This window comes from Dendrobates tinctorius, unplaced genomic scaffold, assembly GCF_039654945.1.
Source record: "Dendrobates tinctorius isolate UK_male_01 unplaced genomic scaffold, ASM3965494v1 ptg000205l, whole genome shotgun sequence".
NCBI classification, from domain to species: domain Eukaryota; kingdom Metazoa; phylum Chordata; class Amphibia; order Anura; family Dendrobatidae; genus Dendrobates; species Dendrobates tinctorius.
In genome coordinates this window covers 495,336-510,793 of record NW_027361872.1, presented here as the reverse complement: position 1 = coordinate 510,793, position 15,458 = coordinate 495,336, and the positions used below count along the sequence as shown (strand labels likewise).

Below are 15,458 nucleotides of genomic sequence, written 5' to 3'. Positions count from 1 at the left end.
GTAAGCGACATCATGTCCCCCGGAGCCGCCTGCCCTTGTACAGTAAGGACACAGCCAGATTACACTGCCGGCGTCTCTTACAGGGGAGCTCTGCAGCCGTGCTAATCAGCCGTGTAGTGTCAGATGGAGAGATGAAAATAGAGAGAGATTTATAGAAAGAATATTATACGCGGTAAAATAAGTAGATACATAAAGATATATGAAAGATGATAGATAGATCATAGATGGATAGATTTCAGTGGGTAGATAGTTTACATAGATTGTATTAGATAAATAACTTAATAGAGAGATGTATTAATGAGTAGAAATAAGTGACAGATGCGAGATACAGTAGATAGATAGATAGATAGATAGACAGACAGACAGACAGATAGATAGAGAGATAGATAGACAGACATATGATAGATAGATAATAGATACATAGATAGATAGATAGATGATATATATATATATATATATATAGATAGATAGATAATAGATACATAGACAGATAATAGATACATAGATAGATAGACAGTTGATAGATAGGTTATAGATACATAGATAGATAATAGACAGATGATAGATAGATAGATAGATAGATAGATAGATAGATGATATATATATATATAGATAGATAATAGATAGATAATAGATACATAGATAGACAGATGATAGATAGATGATATATATATAGATAGATAATAGATAGATAGATAGATATACAGATGATAGATAGATAATAGATAGATAGATGATAGATAGATAGACAGATGATAGCTAGATAGATGATATATATAGATAGATGATATATATAGATAGATGATAGATAGATAGATAGATAGATAATAGATAGATGATAGATAATAGATGGATAAATAGGTAATTGATAGATGATAGATAGATAGATGATGTTTTTGACCTTCACAGTATAGATACTTGGTACGAGTGTTAGAATGTCACTGTGTTATTACTCTTTATAACATTTGGGCTAAACATAAAATATTTTGTTTCTTTTCAGCTCCCAAAGAAAATGAAGAGCGAGTATTCAGAGAGCGAGTGGGGCCCAGAAAGCGGCAGGGAGCCGTACGGCGCAGGGTTCATCAAGTAAACGGGCACAAGTTTATGGCGACCTACCTTAGACAACCTACGTATTGTTCACACTGCAGAGATTTTATATGGTAAGACGGTGGTTTCCGGGGTTATCCGTGTGTGACCATCGTATGCTCTGTGACACATTAGGATTGATGTTTGCAGGTTGTACATCTGATCTCACCATTTTCACTATTTTGATAAATGCAGATAGTGGCAGAGATGGAGAGTTAAGGCCTCCCTGATGTGATCAGTGCCCTGCATTTACAATCAGTTGTCACCACAGACATATGTTGTTCAGTAGGTATAATAATAATAATAATAATATTAGCAGATATCTACAATAAGAAAGGTGGTATAGTTCTTCTGATTCGCGATGTCTCTTTCCTTGTGTGTACTGATATAGTGACAGTTAGTTAGCTGGTTGCTAGTGGTTGTAACCATGGATACCTAAGGTCCTGCACATGAGGAAAGAGACAGCAAATCAGAAGAACTATACTACATTTCTAATTGAAGGCATTTGCTAATATTGTTATTATTATTATTATTATTACACCTACTACATATTGGGATACAATCTTGGAGATGGGAATACCCCTTTAACTGCTTTGCGATGATAAGCTTGTGGATAGTTTTGGTTTTTTGGTTTTAACAGGTCAGGCTTGTGTTTCCCCAGCTTGTTCCCCTCTGATTCCCTGACAAACTGGAGTCATTCTGATAGTACCAATTGTAGAGGTAGGAGCTGTCCCACTTATCCTAACCGAGCCGGACATGGTGCTGCCGTGACTGGTGGGACGTATTGTAATTATATTTTGTAAGTTGTATATTTATATTTTACAAACATATAAAGGGGTTTTCCAACTGAGAGGCAGCGCTGGAGCGAGGGAATGTGAGTATGGATTAATAAAAGAATTATCCAGGACAACCCCTTTTAACCCCCAGTTATTTATTTTTACCTAAACACATGTATATTGGGTGAAAAATAATTTTTGCAGTTGTGTTCCTTGTACTGTACCTGTTCCCGGTAATGTACCTGTTCATAGTACTGTACATGTTCCTGGTACTGTACATGTTCCTGGTACTGTACCTGTTCCTAGTACTGTACATGTTCCTAGTACTGTACCTGTTCCTAGTACTGTACCTGTTCCTGGTACTGTACCTGTTCCTAGTACTGTACATGTTCCTAGTACTGTACCTGTTCCTGGTACTGTACATGTTCCTGGTACTGTACATGTTCCTAGTACTGTACATGTTCCTAGTACTGTACCTGTTCCTAGTACTGTACATGTTCCTAGTACTGTACATGTTCCTAGCACTGTACCTAGTACTGTACATGTTCCTAGTACTGTACATGTTCCTAGTACTGTACCTGTTCCTGGTACTGTACCTGTTCCTAGTACTGTACCTGTTCCTGGTACTGTACCTGTTCCTAGTACTGTACCTGTTCCTGGTACTGTACATGTTCCTAGTACTGTACCTGTTCCTAGTACTGTACATGTTCCTAGTACTGTACCTGTTCCTGGTACTGTACCTGTTCCTAGTACTGTACATGTTCCTAGTACTGTACCTGTTCCTGGTACTGTACCTGTTCCTGGTACTGTACCTGTTCCTAGTACTGTACATGTTCCTGGTACTGTACATATTCCTAGTACTGTACCTGTTCCTGGTACTGTGCCCGTGAAAAGAATGATTAATTCATAATCAAATGAAGGGGCCTGACCTTCCATATTGGAGCCCTTCCCCCGCTTCTGATTGATAGTACTTGTTTCCCAGTCTAAGCACTGTCTGAGCGCCACCAGCGTGTTTGCAGCTATGCACGCACACAGCGGCCGCGCGTTCTCCTCCCTGTCTCCATTCTTCTAATATAAATGCAGCAAGTGACATCAAACGAACATAGACAGGGAGGAGAACGTGCAGCCGCTGTGTGTGTGCATGGCTGCAAACACGCTGAGGATCGGTGTCCTCCTGAAGATAGAAGATTAGACAAAACCTTTAACTGCTCTAGAAATCTTATGCTTACATGCTATAGCACTACAGAATGCAACTTTATTTCTTGTACTCTGTAATGAAGAGTTACAAACTCACAACCAGCTCACTGACTGATTCTCAGTTAACTCATGCTGTAGCCAGCAGTAGACAAAATTTGGTTAATATGTCAATGAAATCTGTTTTCGGCGTAAAAGCGGTAACAGGGAATTGCGTTCTATTCTTATTGCCGCCAGGAATCATATGCTGTATTTTCTATTCTCAGCAGCCTTTTTTTGTCCTTTAGTGACCCATTGTTATTTATTCAGTCTGCTGCTCTTTGGGGCACTATGCACTTTATGTTCAAAAATGTAACAGCTCAGCATCAATATTAGTGTGGTTTGTATATAGAATCTAGTTTTTGTAAAACAAAATATATACTGTGTGTGTGTGTGTGTGTATATATATATATATATATATATAAGGAAAAAAAGGGAAAAAAAAAAAGGAAAAAAAAATAGGCAGCACTCAAATTAAATGTGAAAACAGTGGTTACTTTACTGATCCTCAGGTGGCAACGTTGCCACCTGAGTATCAGTAAAGTATCCACTGTTTTCACATTTAATTTGAGTGCTGCCTATTTTTTTTTCCTTTTGTTAATTTGGCTGTTTGGACACTGCTGAATAGGTTTTGCACCTACTATATTATTTTGGTAGTGCTGCCCTTTTATCTTGATTTATATATACATATATATATATATAGTTTCACCTTATATCAGTTTACACGTGACCAACGTTTCATCAGTGACCTTCTACATACCCAGTCTCTGTTGTGTGCCTCTCCCTTTTGGAGATTCTTTCCCCACCCTGTTTTTTTATGGTTTTATGTTTGTATTATTTCAATAAAGATTATATTTTTTACCAATTAGCTGGAATCACTTCTGTGTCCTCTGGCGGCATTACCATTACCATCAGTGACAGTGTCTTCTCTAAACTGTATTTGAAATGTCTAGTATCCTTTTTTTTGGACATACGTGATTTACAGATATAAAAAGATAGTTTTCACTGGGGGCGTGTACTTCTCCCTGTATGATGTTGACCAATCATAAGTAGGCAGTAACACTCAGGGGGAAAGAAGACCACACCTAGATAATAGTGCAGTGCAGGACAGGACAGATCATTATTATATGTGAGCCATATAATGACAGACAGCCTGATCTCACTGCAGAGCAATTGCAAACTGCTGTGAACACAACAGACAAGAGTTATTACTGACTGACACCATTGGGCTTTCATCTCTTTGCAATCTGTGTTAGGCCAAGACATAAGTGTGATTCCTGTCATCTTTGGGAGATCATCTCCAGACAGACAATGTGCAGGAGGGGCAGTACAGCAGAACTGACAGTGGTATGAGAGGAGAACCACTGATAGAAGGGCTTGTAAAATGACACAGCTAAGCTCAGCCGCACGGCCCTTCCCCCAACATGGACTGCAAGGAGATGAAAACTCAAAAGTGTCAGTAATGGCACCAAGGTGTGCTTACAGCAACTTGTAATTACTGCAGTGAAATCAGGCTGTCTGTCATACATCTCAAACACTGGTCAATCTGCTCTAGGCTATGGTGGGGGCGTGTGTTATGAATGGGTCACCGAGGAGGAAAAAACGTAAACATGCTAAGCCCAGAAAAACCAGAGAGGTTGGTAACTATGCAGATTGCAGATCCCTGATCCTAACCACACAACTAGCAGCAGCCGTGGAGCGTCACGGCCGGAGGACTAAATAAGCCTAAAGCAAGAAAAGGGGAAAACTAACTGCCCCAGAGCAGACCCCAAAGGAATAGACAGCCCCCACACATGTATTGACGGTGAAACAAGATGAAAACACAAACACAGGCAGGAAAATAGGCTGAGCAAACGATGGGGCCCAAACTAACTAGAAAGTAGAGGAAAGGAAAGACACTGTCTGCAATCTGCCCAAAACCCTACAAAATAATGTCCAACACTTCTGATAATAAAATTAACCCTGAAGTCACTAGACTTCTCCCACTATTATCAGCACTCTGAAATGTTCTGAGACAGAGCAAAAAGAGGCCAATCTAATAAGGGACAAAAAGCAAATTGGCAAATAAAGATAAATAAGAGTGGAAATTCAGCACAGGCCCAGCCGGGGCTGGCTGACCACACAAAAAACTGAATAGAACAACAAAATCAAGTGTGAACATTAGCAGAGAAACTTAGCTTGAGCTGACTGGAACAGAGCTGAGAACCAAGACCTGACAAGCAGAAGGAATCACCAGCACCAGAGTAGGGCGTCGGCTGTCTTAAATCCAATCTGAGATTCCTGAGGTCCAATCGTCATCCTCATTATCAGGTGGCAGATCTCTACTGATTAAATCAGCCTCATTACCTCCTGTTACCACCAGAGGGAGCCTGTAAGGAGAACTCACAACTGGTAGACCAGAAAATGAACTCACAACAGGCGTGTTCTTCTTTCCCTTGAGTGTTGCCGCCTCCTTGTAATTGGTCAATATCATACAGGGATAAGACGTACACGCCACCAGTGAAAACTCTCTGATAACGCCCACTTAGACTTAACGAAAATTAACTCATTAGCTATCAAATACTTTGCTAATATCTCCAACAAAGGGGATAAAAAAAGCATTTAATTCTGCTGTGCACCAACTATTACATCCTGTATCCAGTTTAACACGAAACATTTGGTGAAAGGTCCTCTTTAACCATTAAAGGTCTTTTATGAGAAATATGTCACTGGTGTGATCATCTGACATGCTAATCTATATTTTTCCTATTTGCAGGGGTGTAATAGGGAAACAGGGTTACCAATGTCAAGGTAAGAATATCTATCTATCTATCTATCTATCTATCTATCTATCTATCTATCTATCTATCTATCTCATAGCTATTTATTATCTATCTATCATCATCATCTGATATATTTCTATCTCTCTGATCTGTATTATATGAAAGATTACGGAGTTTCTTTCTGGGAAATCTCATCTCAGATCTGTAAACTTGTTCTAGTTTGAGATGAGAACAGGGTGGAAAATGTTTGCGTCTGCCAGTTTTTCGTTCTCATGCTCCTTATTGGGTATCTTATCTCCTCCCGTCCTGCCCTGTCTGTGGCCTTCACTTTTCATGCATGTGTTTTATCTGTGCAGTATGAAGAGCTGCCATGCTGAGCTTACAATTAAAGCCTCTGGCAGAAGGTATGCTCACCATTGCTGCACATGATGTCTGTGATTTCTGGTCTAGGACGAATCGATATAACTTCACTGAATCCTTCTAAGTATATTCCCATTATCCTGAATGAATGTCCGATGTGATACTATTGCACTGACATCTCTCATATTTGATCTGTTCTCCCCGGCTTCGCCTACATTGTATAATACAGACAGACATGTTTTTTTATTTCCTGTAGGTGGCACTAGAGAGACATATTTCTTTCTCCTTGAGGAGAGCTGTTTTACATACTTTTCCCAGGGAGCATTGCCAGTACGACGCCATACAATAGTAGAGACTCCTCAAACCAATCAGAATGTTCCTTTCATTGCGTAAAATAATAGGAATATTTTATTTATTATATGCTCTGCGACTGAACTGTCTCATGGAAATAATCTCGCAAGTACAACCTAGGAGAGTACCATGTTAACCCTTGTGAGACCCTTTCACAAGCCTTGCATCATGACCAGGGTTAAATCTACAGACCGCCTGTTTTGGGGCATTTGCCCCTCTTCAGTGTAGATCAGTGTCTGAGTGAGTCGCACTTGAGGCAGGGTGCTCGCATAGATTTTTGCTTGTAAGACTTCTTACACAACTGATATTTTTTAAAGAGGATCTGTCACTTGCTAAAAAAAATTGAGTTAAGTACTTTGTATAAATCTCCCTGATCCAGACTCTCTTTTTCTGTTTGTGCTGTGTCTCTCTATTGCAGAGATATTCACATTTGTTTCTTTTGGAGCGCAATATGTGAAATCTCTTCTTTGCGGTCCAACTGGGCATTTCTTCACAATCTTCTTTTGGGGTGTGTGCCTCACTCCTCCCTCCCATATGCTGCCAATCACAGCTCAGCATCTGATTTAGCAGTCTATCAGTTATTGAGGGTGCCAAGCTTTGATTGGCAGCATTTGAGAGGGAGGGACGAAAGTGTACACCCCCAGATAGGGTACATCCGGATGAACCGCAATGTAGAGATTTCACATAGAATTCTATCTTTTTTTATTAGTGATGAGCGAATGTGCTCGGATAAAGTGTTATCTGAGCATGCTCGAGTGCTGACCAAGTGACTTCGGCGTGCTCGGATAATATGTACGAGTCCAAGTGGCTGCATGTCTCGCGGCTGTTCGACAGCCGCAACACAAGCAGGGTTTGCCTAACATATAAATAATATTTTTCAACTAGAGATATTTTAAAGGGAGCAAAAAAAAAGAAAAAAGAATATGTAATGCATGTTGAACCTGTCCTTCAGTGTTCAGGTATGAAGATGATGTATTTTTAACATTAGAAAGGCTATGTGGGGTTTCCCTCCATCCACTGCAACAATCATGTAAAAATAAACAAATACATAAATAAAATAAAATGTAAGCGCTGCCCAAAGGAACGAAGAAAGGAGTTGTCTAATTGGTCATGTCTATAGGCAGCTCACTCAGCCATTACTGAAAATTGGAAAAACTCTCTACTCCCTCTCTGTGAGTGAGATATGCAGACTGATACCAGTCAACTATAAGATTAAGACATTTTTTTCTATTTGTTCTCATAAATAACTTAAATAAAAAAAAATAATTTTTTTGTGGTCTGATTATGTAGACGGAAACTCAATTTCTAACTGTTAAAATTGGTGTAAACTTGATCTCCCAATACCAATTTACATTGGGTGACGGGTACAAGAAATAGCCTTCCCTAATAAAACCATAAACCATTAGTATTCTACCATCTAACCCTTTCCTGCTCCATAATGTATATATCCATCATGTATTGGCTGCTGGTGTATGGAGTGGGCTCAAGACCTGATCCTACTCCACACAGGGCAGATGGTGGCTGTGCTACACAGCCAGCCCCAGCCTCTAACAGGAGGATCTTTCTCTGATCGCATTTAAGTGGCTTAATCCTGGTGTGGTATCCGTTCAGGTGTCTATTGCCTCCACATCCCAATGTTGTGATCAAGGGGTGCTGAATGCGCCCATCGCTGTCCTCTCAGTACTCCCGTGAAGCTCAGCCACAGGAAATGGGATTTTTACTATGTACTGGATTCTGGAACTATAGTATTACATTATGCAGCACTGTGAGGCGATCAAATGATTACATATTCAAGTCCCCTGGAGAAACTAAAAAAAAAAACAAAGTAAAAATAAATGTTCACGATATAAAAAAAATGATATTGCATAAAAATATGTAAATATATAAATAAATAAGAGGTTGAATTGCTCCCTTTTTCCAATACAAAAACAAAGAAAAAAGTTGCACATTTGGTGTTACCGTAACTGTTAAATGTTGGATCAAAACATAAAATTATTTAAATGCCAAAAAGAAAAAAAGAAGCAAAAAAAACACTAGATTTGCCATTTTTCGCTCATCGCACCTCTCCTCCAAAAATGCAATGCAAAGCTAACAAAATGTGACATATCCCATAAAAACTACGGGTGGGAATGAAAACAACAAGGTCTCACACCGCTTCATCAAGAGAAAAATTAGTTATAGGTCTCACAAATTGGAGGCACAAAATTTGGGTTTTATAGTGTTCAGATAGAATAAAAGCGCAGAAGCAAAAATTGGCTGCATCCTTAATGTGTTAAATGGGCTTTCCTACATAATAGAGCTGTAATCGGAGTTAGGGCTCATACTCACATGCGAGAAACTCGGACAAGTCTCGCATGAACGCTCCGATCCGAGTGCCGGCGGCACTGCCGGGTATTGACATGCGAGACTTGTCCGAGTTTCTCGTATGTGAGTATGAGCCCTTATTCTTCTTACCACACAGTGCAAACCATAACGAAACCCAACAGAACCCATTCTAAGACATTGCGTTTCCTTGAACATCGTCTTTTGATGGACCGGGTAACGTGATGTTCCATAAACAGAAGCAGCAGTGCAATTGTGAGCCGAACCCATATGTTTTGCGTTGAAAGTATAGAATTGGTTTTTGTGACTATATTCTTGACTCCTGTGATTATAACCTTTTTATTCCCTGTTTACAGTTTGCACTTGCGTCGTTCACAAGAGATGCCACGAGCTTATAATAACGAAGTGTGCCGGTCTAAAGAAACAGGAAACTCCAGACGAGGTAAATATTTACGTTTGGAATGTTACCACTTTGTCGGAGAAGATCTGTGGAATGGCGTCTCCTATATCTTTTGGTTGATCATTGTTCTGTATTTTCTTTTGTGTGCGTGAAAAAAAAAAAAAAAAATGAAAAATTAAATTTTACATTGACTATAACAGTAAAGTGCATAAAAGAGGCCAAGATACCATGATTAATCACCCAGGATGGAAAGTCTTGGGATTTCCCTATCCACCCCCACTTTCACAAAACTTAAAGTCTTTTCACACTACAAGATTATTGTTCCTAGGAGCCCTGTTTTCACAATCTTTCTGCAGTCTTGACAGGCTGACGATCACCAGATGAATGAGCAAAAAGCTTGTTTGTCGGGTGAAATGATCTTTTGCACTGCACATTGTCTTGTGTAAACAGGATCTTTGCGTCAAGAATAATGGCAGCCTATTCCCACTGAATTATCGGTTACAGTGCGCATCTGAAGCATCTTCGGCCGGTCACAACATGTTATTAAACGACCGCTGATCTGCGGTCTTATATTGCTGCCTGTAGTTCTATGTAAATGGACCCTTGGGCCCACTCCCCACCTTAAAAGCTAATTAATCTGTTTAAGTTGTAGCCCCTGTCCTGTATAGTGGTGGTCCAGTTTGTTCCTGGGGACGCACTCAGACAGAGATCGGAACACAATTCTCAGACTGGCCAGCGTCTCTATCGACTCGAGCGTGACAGCTGTATATATTTCTATGAAGCTGTCACTCTCAGGTTGGGAGAGCCGCCGGCCAGTATGAGCATTGTATTATGATCTCTGTTCAATTTATATGACCTCCTGACTGTACCCTGAGACAAAGATACTTAGCGCATAAATTGACCAATTCATGTGTACCCAGCAGCCATGGCAAGGCGATCTTCCTTGTTGGGAACCTATCCTACTGTGGGCTGATAGCCTGCATTTATATAGGTAGATAGGATCCTGCTGTTGGGCAAAGAAGAATTGTCCAATTTATGCTCTAAGTATCTTCGTTTTTCTCCTATTTTCTAGAGCAGTAATGCAATTCCAATTTCATATATTTCATGTTTGCATGGTATAGTATTCCAGAGTGCTACTTTAGTTGTTAGTTATTCATGGTGCTTATAACCATAGACTAAAATCACTTTTGTGACTGTTCAAGTTTTTTATTTTGGGAAGCAGAATATTTATTGTGAAAGGGGCCTACATGATTAAATACTTTCCATGATTCTTTTAAGGAAAATTCCTTTCTTCACATATTTTGATTATAAAAAATTCCAAATAAAATCTGTAAAAGCACATTGAAAATCCAAAAATGAATCATAGATGATAACCATTCACAGACAGTTGGCACCATCCTTGTCTTATCAAGTAGCTGCATAGATTGTTCCTTTGTGTCTCAGATCGGTGCTTCCAAGGATGTGTTTTCATGATTTAAAGGGAGTTTTTTTTGCTATGTAATCTGACAGCAGTATGGTGTAGGGACAGAGATCCTTATATCAGCAATGTATCACTTAATTTACTGGGTGCAGGAGTTGTGTTAGAATCACAGTTTTCTCTGCTTCAGATCTTGCAGAGCTCAAATGCTGAGCCCTGTGTATAACCCCTCCCACACCACTGATTGTTGCTAATCAGAGAAGGGGGTGTGGTTGAACCAGGAGGCGTGAGACACCTACTCCTCTAGTGATAATCTCCTGCTGATAAAACACTGATTTTAGTAAAACAGCAAGTGACACATAACCGGACTCAGGGTCTCTACCCCTACATCTTTATGCTCTTAGATTACATAGCAAAATCGGCTGATGGATTCAATTTAATATTGGTAAAAAAAAATTGTTTTTTTTTTTCACAGGTTGGCTCGCAACGTTTTAGTGTCAATATGCCTCATAAGTTTAGTATCCACAACTACAAAGTACCCACATTCTGTGATCACTGTGGTTCATTACTATGGGGTCTTATGAGGCAAGGTTTACAATGCAAAGGTGAGACATTTTTTTCTATTACTGTACAAGGGTTGTAAATGTCGTAGCTGCTTTTGTTCTGACCAAGCGTCAGCTGTCCATATCACCAGTGAGTCCGAATTGTGAGGTTTCTCGCCCTTCAGTTCACAAGCGCTTGGAGACAAAGTGACACACACACTGGTCGTGGCTAAATCACTTTATCTGACGTAATGAAATATAAGACATGTTTTTATACCATTTACAACAATATGTGACTCTGGAGCTCATTTGGCCCCCACCATCACCTCAGGGTCGTACCTTGTTTACAATATACCCAGAACACGCTGTTGAGAACAAATATGATAACAAGTATAGTTTCCTTGAAGACAGAGACTACTAGTCTACATAAGAATAATTCTAGCAATAATAAGGCAAAAGGCAATTGAAGTCTTAAAGGCATTTAAAGGGATATAAAAGCAAACCATTAACTCTTCTATATCAATTTCCCCCTTTTGTAAATGGTATAACCTTTGCCACAGGGTCAGGTGATGTCCACAAAGGAGCTACTCTCTCATGGGTCTAGTACCCATAAGGGGGCTTCCTACCTGCTTTGCCCATCCACCCTCAGTGTGGACACTCACCTTCCCCATCAGCAATGGCTACCTGGGGTCTATGATACACTACAGAAGGTTCAGCCTTAGATTTTTTTCCACACATACATTATTCAGTAGCTTAAGTAATACATATATTAGCGCTTTTACGGCTACATAAAACAATAAGCAAAACAACAAAATTTGCATACAAGTCTGCAAAATGCCAAAAATCCATCCTGCTGGGCCATTAAACCAATTTGCTGGATTTAGGAAAGAGAATGTGTTACCTCACCAGGAGTATCTGTTTGCACTGTGTTGCTTTAACCATTGGTCTCTACGTTCACCTGTTTTGTCTATACCGGCCCTGATCTGGAGATTGCAAGCAGGGTCTATAAAATTACAACAGGTGGGACCCATTATCTGACACATTCCTCCTTCTTTTGCTGTCAGGTAATCTAGTACTCTAGTATGTTGGTTAGTAACTATGATTAATTGTCTCTGTATTGTATTAGTCTCATTTAGAACTTCAAGAATCTGGAAAATCTGATCGTCCAGGTAGTCGGTACCTTCCACTAATTTATCCCACAGTTGTGTTATGAAGGGGTATATTAGCATACTACTGAATATTTTGTTATCCCCATCTCTACTAGATGCGGCCTACCATTTGGCTGGGGCGTATTGTCTGCAGCCCTTCTATACAAAGTGTGAATTGGGACTGCTGCTGTGTCTATTTTACTATGAGGAACTATGAAAGTGGCTGGTGTCAGTTTAGCAAGAGTGCAGACCCCTCTTATGTCTGGGCTCACCCACCTGTAGGCGCGATGTCCGCAAACCAAGAATACTCCTTCAGGGAGAACACAAACGTGACCAGGGGTCTGTATACATTGGTATAAACTCAAAAGTCCTGACCTACTGCAGGCTTATGGGCACACCAAGTATTATTCATTGGTTTTCCCCTTATACCAGATGTACATTTACCCCTTTCTTTCCTTATTATTTTACCTGTAGATGCTCTACAGCCTTCAACACCATCCTGGTACATCGTCTTATTAACCTGTGTTTGATCATGAGTGTAATTATTGTCCTCACCACAGGTGTCTGCTCCAGTGTGTTGAAGACTGAACCACCGTCCATCATTGGGAATAGGGTCTGAGTGAGGGATTTCAGTCCTCCTCCTGGCGACCATATTTCCGACATCTGAATCATATTCCCGCCACCACATTTGTACCTTTAGGCCACGTTATATTAAACTGAAACCAGGGATTAGCGGCCCATTCGACTATAGCCAATGAGGCAGATATATCACGGGGCACACCTAGGTTGAGTCCAAGTCTCATTGTGTATGCAGTGTGGGGTTAATACCTCCCATGTCTCCAGAGGTAAGGCTAAGAACGGCATAGTCCTCACGGATACAGGGCTGTGTGTACAGATCCAACAGTCTTTCGGTTTCTGTCCTACATGTCCTTTATAAGAAGAGCATGATGCCGAATAAGTTTGTTGTCCCAATCAGCATTTAAGAGTTTGTCCTGTTTCTCTCTAGAGTGCAGTAACCCTGTCACTGCCAGCAAGGTGATGAGGAGAACAGTCATTCTGCTGTTGACAGGACCTTCTTGCAGTGAAAGGCGTGGATCCAGGTGGACTTTCCCTCAAGTTTTACTGAAGTGGATGTGGTCAGCTGGACTTGGAAGGGGCCGTCAAATCGTGGGTCCAGGCTCCTTCTCACGTGTCTGCGTATAACCACCCAATCACCTGGATTCAGCTGATGCACATCTGCACTGGCATTAGGATCTGGAATGTATGAGAACACATGTTTATGCACCACATTAAGTCTTTCCTGCAAGGCCTGGACGTAGGCTGTCATAGCACCGTGTTGCATTTGTAGCACCTGTAGGAAGTACAGACCAGTCTTTGGTGCACTACCAACAGGACTTCAGAAGGAGACAAGCCTGTGTTTCTATTTGGAGTGTGTCTGACTGAAAAGAGTGCAAGAGGCAAGCACTCTACCCAGCTCTTTCCTGTGTCTGCCATGGCCTTTTGAATTTTCAGTTTGTGTCCCATTTAGTCTTTCCACTTTCCCACTACTTTGTGGCCTATATGTTGTATGAAATGCTTGCTGTACACCCGGGGCCTGCATGACTTCCCTCATTATTTCTCCCGTGAAGTCTGCACCCCTATCTGTTTCTGTGGTTTCTGGGACACCATACCTGCAGATCAGTTCTTTCATCAGTTTGTCTGTAGTCATTTTAGCATTTGCACGTTCTACCGGATAGGCTTCCGGCCAACCAGAGAAGAGATCTACACATACTAGGATATTTGCATACACTCCTACCTTGGTAGCTGTATGTCGTCAATCTGCCGTCTCTGAAACGGGTAGAGAGGCCTAGGTGTCGCTTTCTTAGGGACTTTTACTGTTTTACCTGGGTTGTGCTGTGCACAGATGAGGCATGATTGTACAAGTTTCCCGGCTGCGTAACTGAAACCAGGAGCGATCCAGAAGGCATCTACCATGGCACACATGACTTTTTGAGGTGTGATTGGGGCCATGTGCTGCTTGCGCCATGATTGGGAACAGGGACTTTGGTGGGCACATTTTATCCTTATTCTCCCATACTCCATTTGAGTTCAGCTCAGCTCCCAGTCTCCCCCGGTGTACCTTCTCTGTTTGGGCAGCCTTTTACTGGAGGGATTTCAGGACATCTAGACCCAATGTGGCTGGAATACGCTGACTCCCCGCCACCGTCCACTGCTCTCTCTAGGCCGCCTTGTGCTATTTTAGCAGCCTCGTTCGCCCTTTGCCCTCTACCTCCACGGAGTCACCTTTGTGTGTGCTTTTACCTTGACAATGCCAACCTGGACTGGTAACATCAATGCCTCCATCAATTGTTTCACCAGCTCTGCATTTTTAATGGGCTTCGAATCTGTGAAAATATTAGCGACTTTACCTGCAGCGGCTCTACACGCCTCAGTGAGTGCCTTCAACTCTGCCTCCTGCGCCGACATGTGAGGAGAGAGTGGTTCCGCTCGGATTACCCCATGTGAGGATACTACTGCATATCCAGTGTAGAATCGTCCATCCTGGTGGTATCTGGGGCCATCTACAAAAAAGAAACTCAAAGTCTGCATTAGGAACAGGTTTTTCATGAATGTGTGCAAACCCAACTGTCTCCTGACTCATCAGTCCTATGCAGACATGTTCATGCGTCATGTCAAAGTATCCTTCCTCACTTGCTAATACGGTCACCAATTCCCCCTTTTCTGAATCCACAGGCAGGAGGGTGGCTGGATTCAGAACGTTACATCTTTTGAGGGGTGACATACTCAGGAATTAGTAGAGCACACTCAAGTCGGAGCTGTCTGGCCATAGACAGATGTTTTGGTTGAACTTGTAGGAGTATGGCATGGATGTCATGTGGGGAATAGATTATCAAAAGAAACATCAGTGTGATCTCACATGCCTTTCCTAGTAGTAGTGCAGCTGCTCCTACCGCACAGACACAATCAATTTTGTGTGAGGTCCCGGGTCTAATGACAAGCAGTCATAAAGTGGTTGGAATATTTGTGAAGCGGACCTTATCCAAGGCCTACTGTAGGTCAC

At 41.2% G+C, this 15,458-nt stretch overlaps 1 protein-coding gene across 3 annotated transcripts in view; it reads left to right on the top strand.

Moving 5' to 3' along the window:
* Positions 1-15,458, top strand: part of PRKCE (protein kinase C epsilon) — a 483,682-nt gene that overhangs the window by 255,426 nt on the left and 212,798 nt on the right. For all 3 annotated transcript variants that reach the window (XM_073553989.1, XM_073553990.1, XM_073553991.1), the window contains 4 exons: positions 1,001-1,160; positions 5,851-5,885; positions 9,247-9,332; positions 11,183-11,312. In XM_073553989.1, the coding sequence (XP_073410090.1) occupies positions 1,001-1,160; positions 5,851-5,885; positions 9,247-9,332; positions 11,183-11,312 (411 nt within the window). The remainder of the gene's footprint in view (positions 1-1,000; positions 1,161-5,850; positions 5,886-9,246; positions 9,333-11,182; positions 11,313-15,458) is intronic.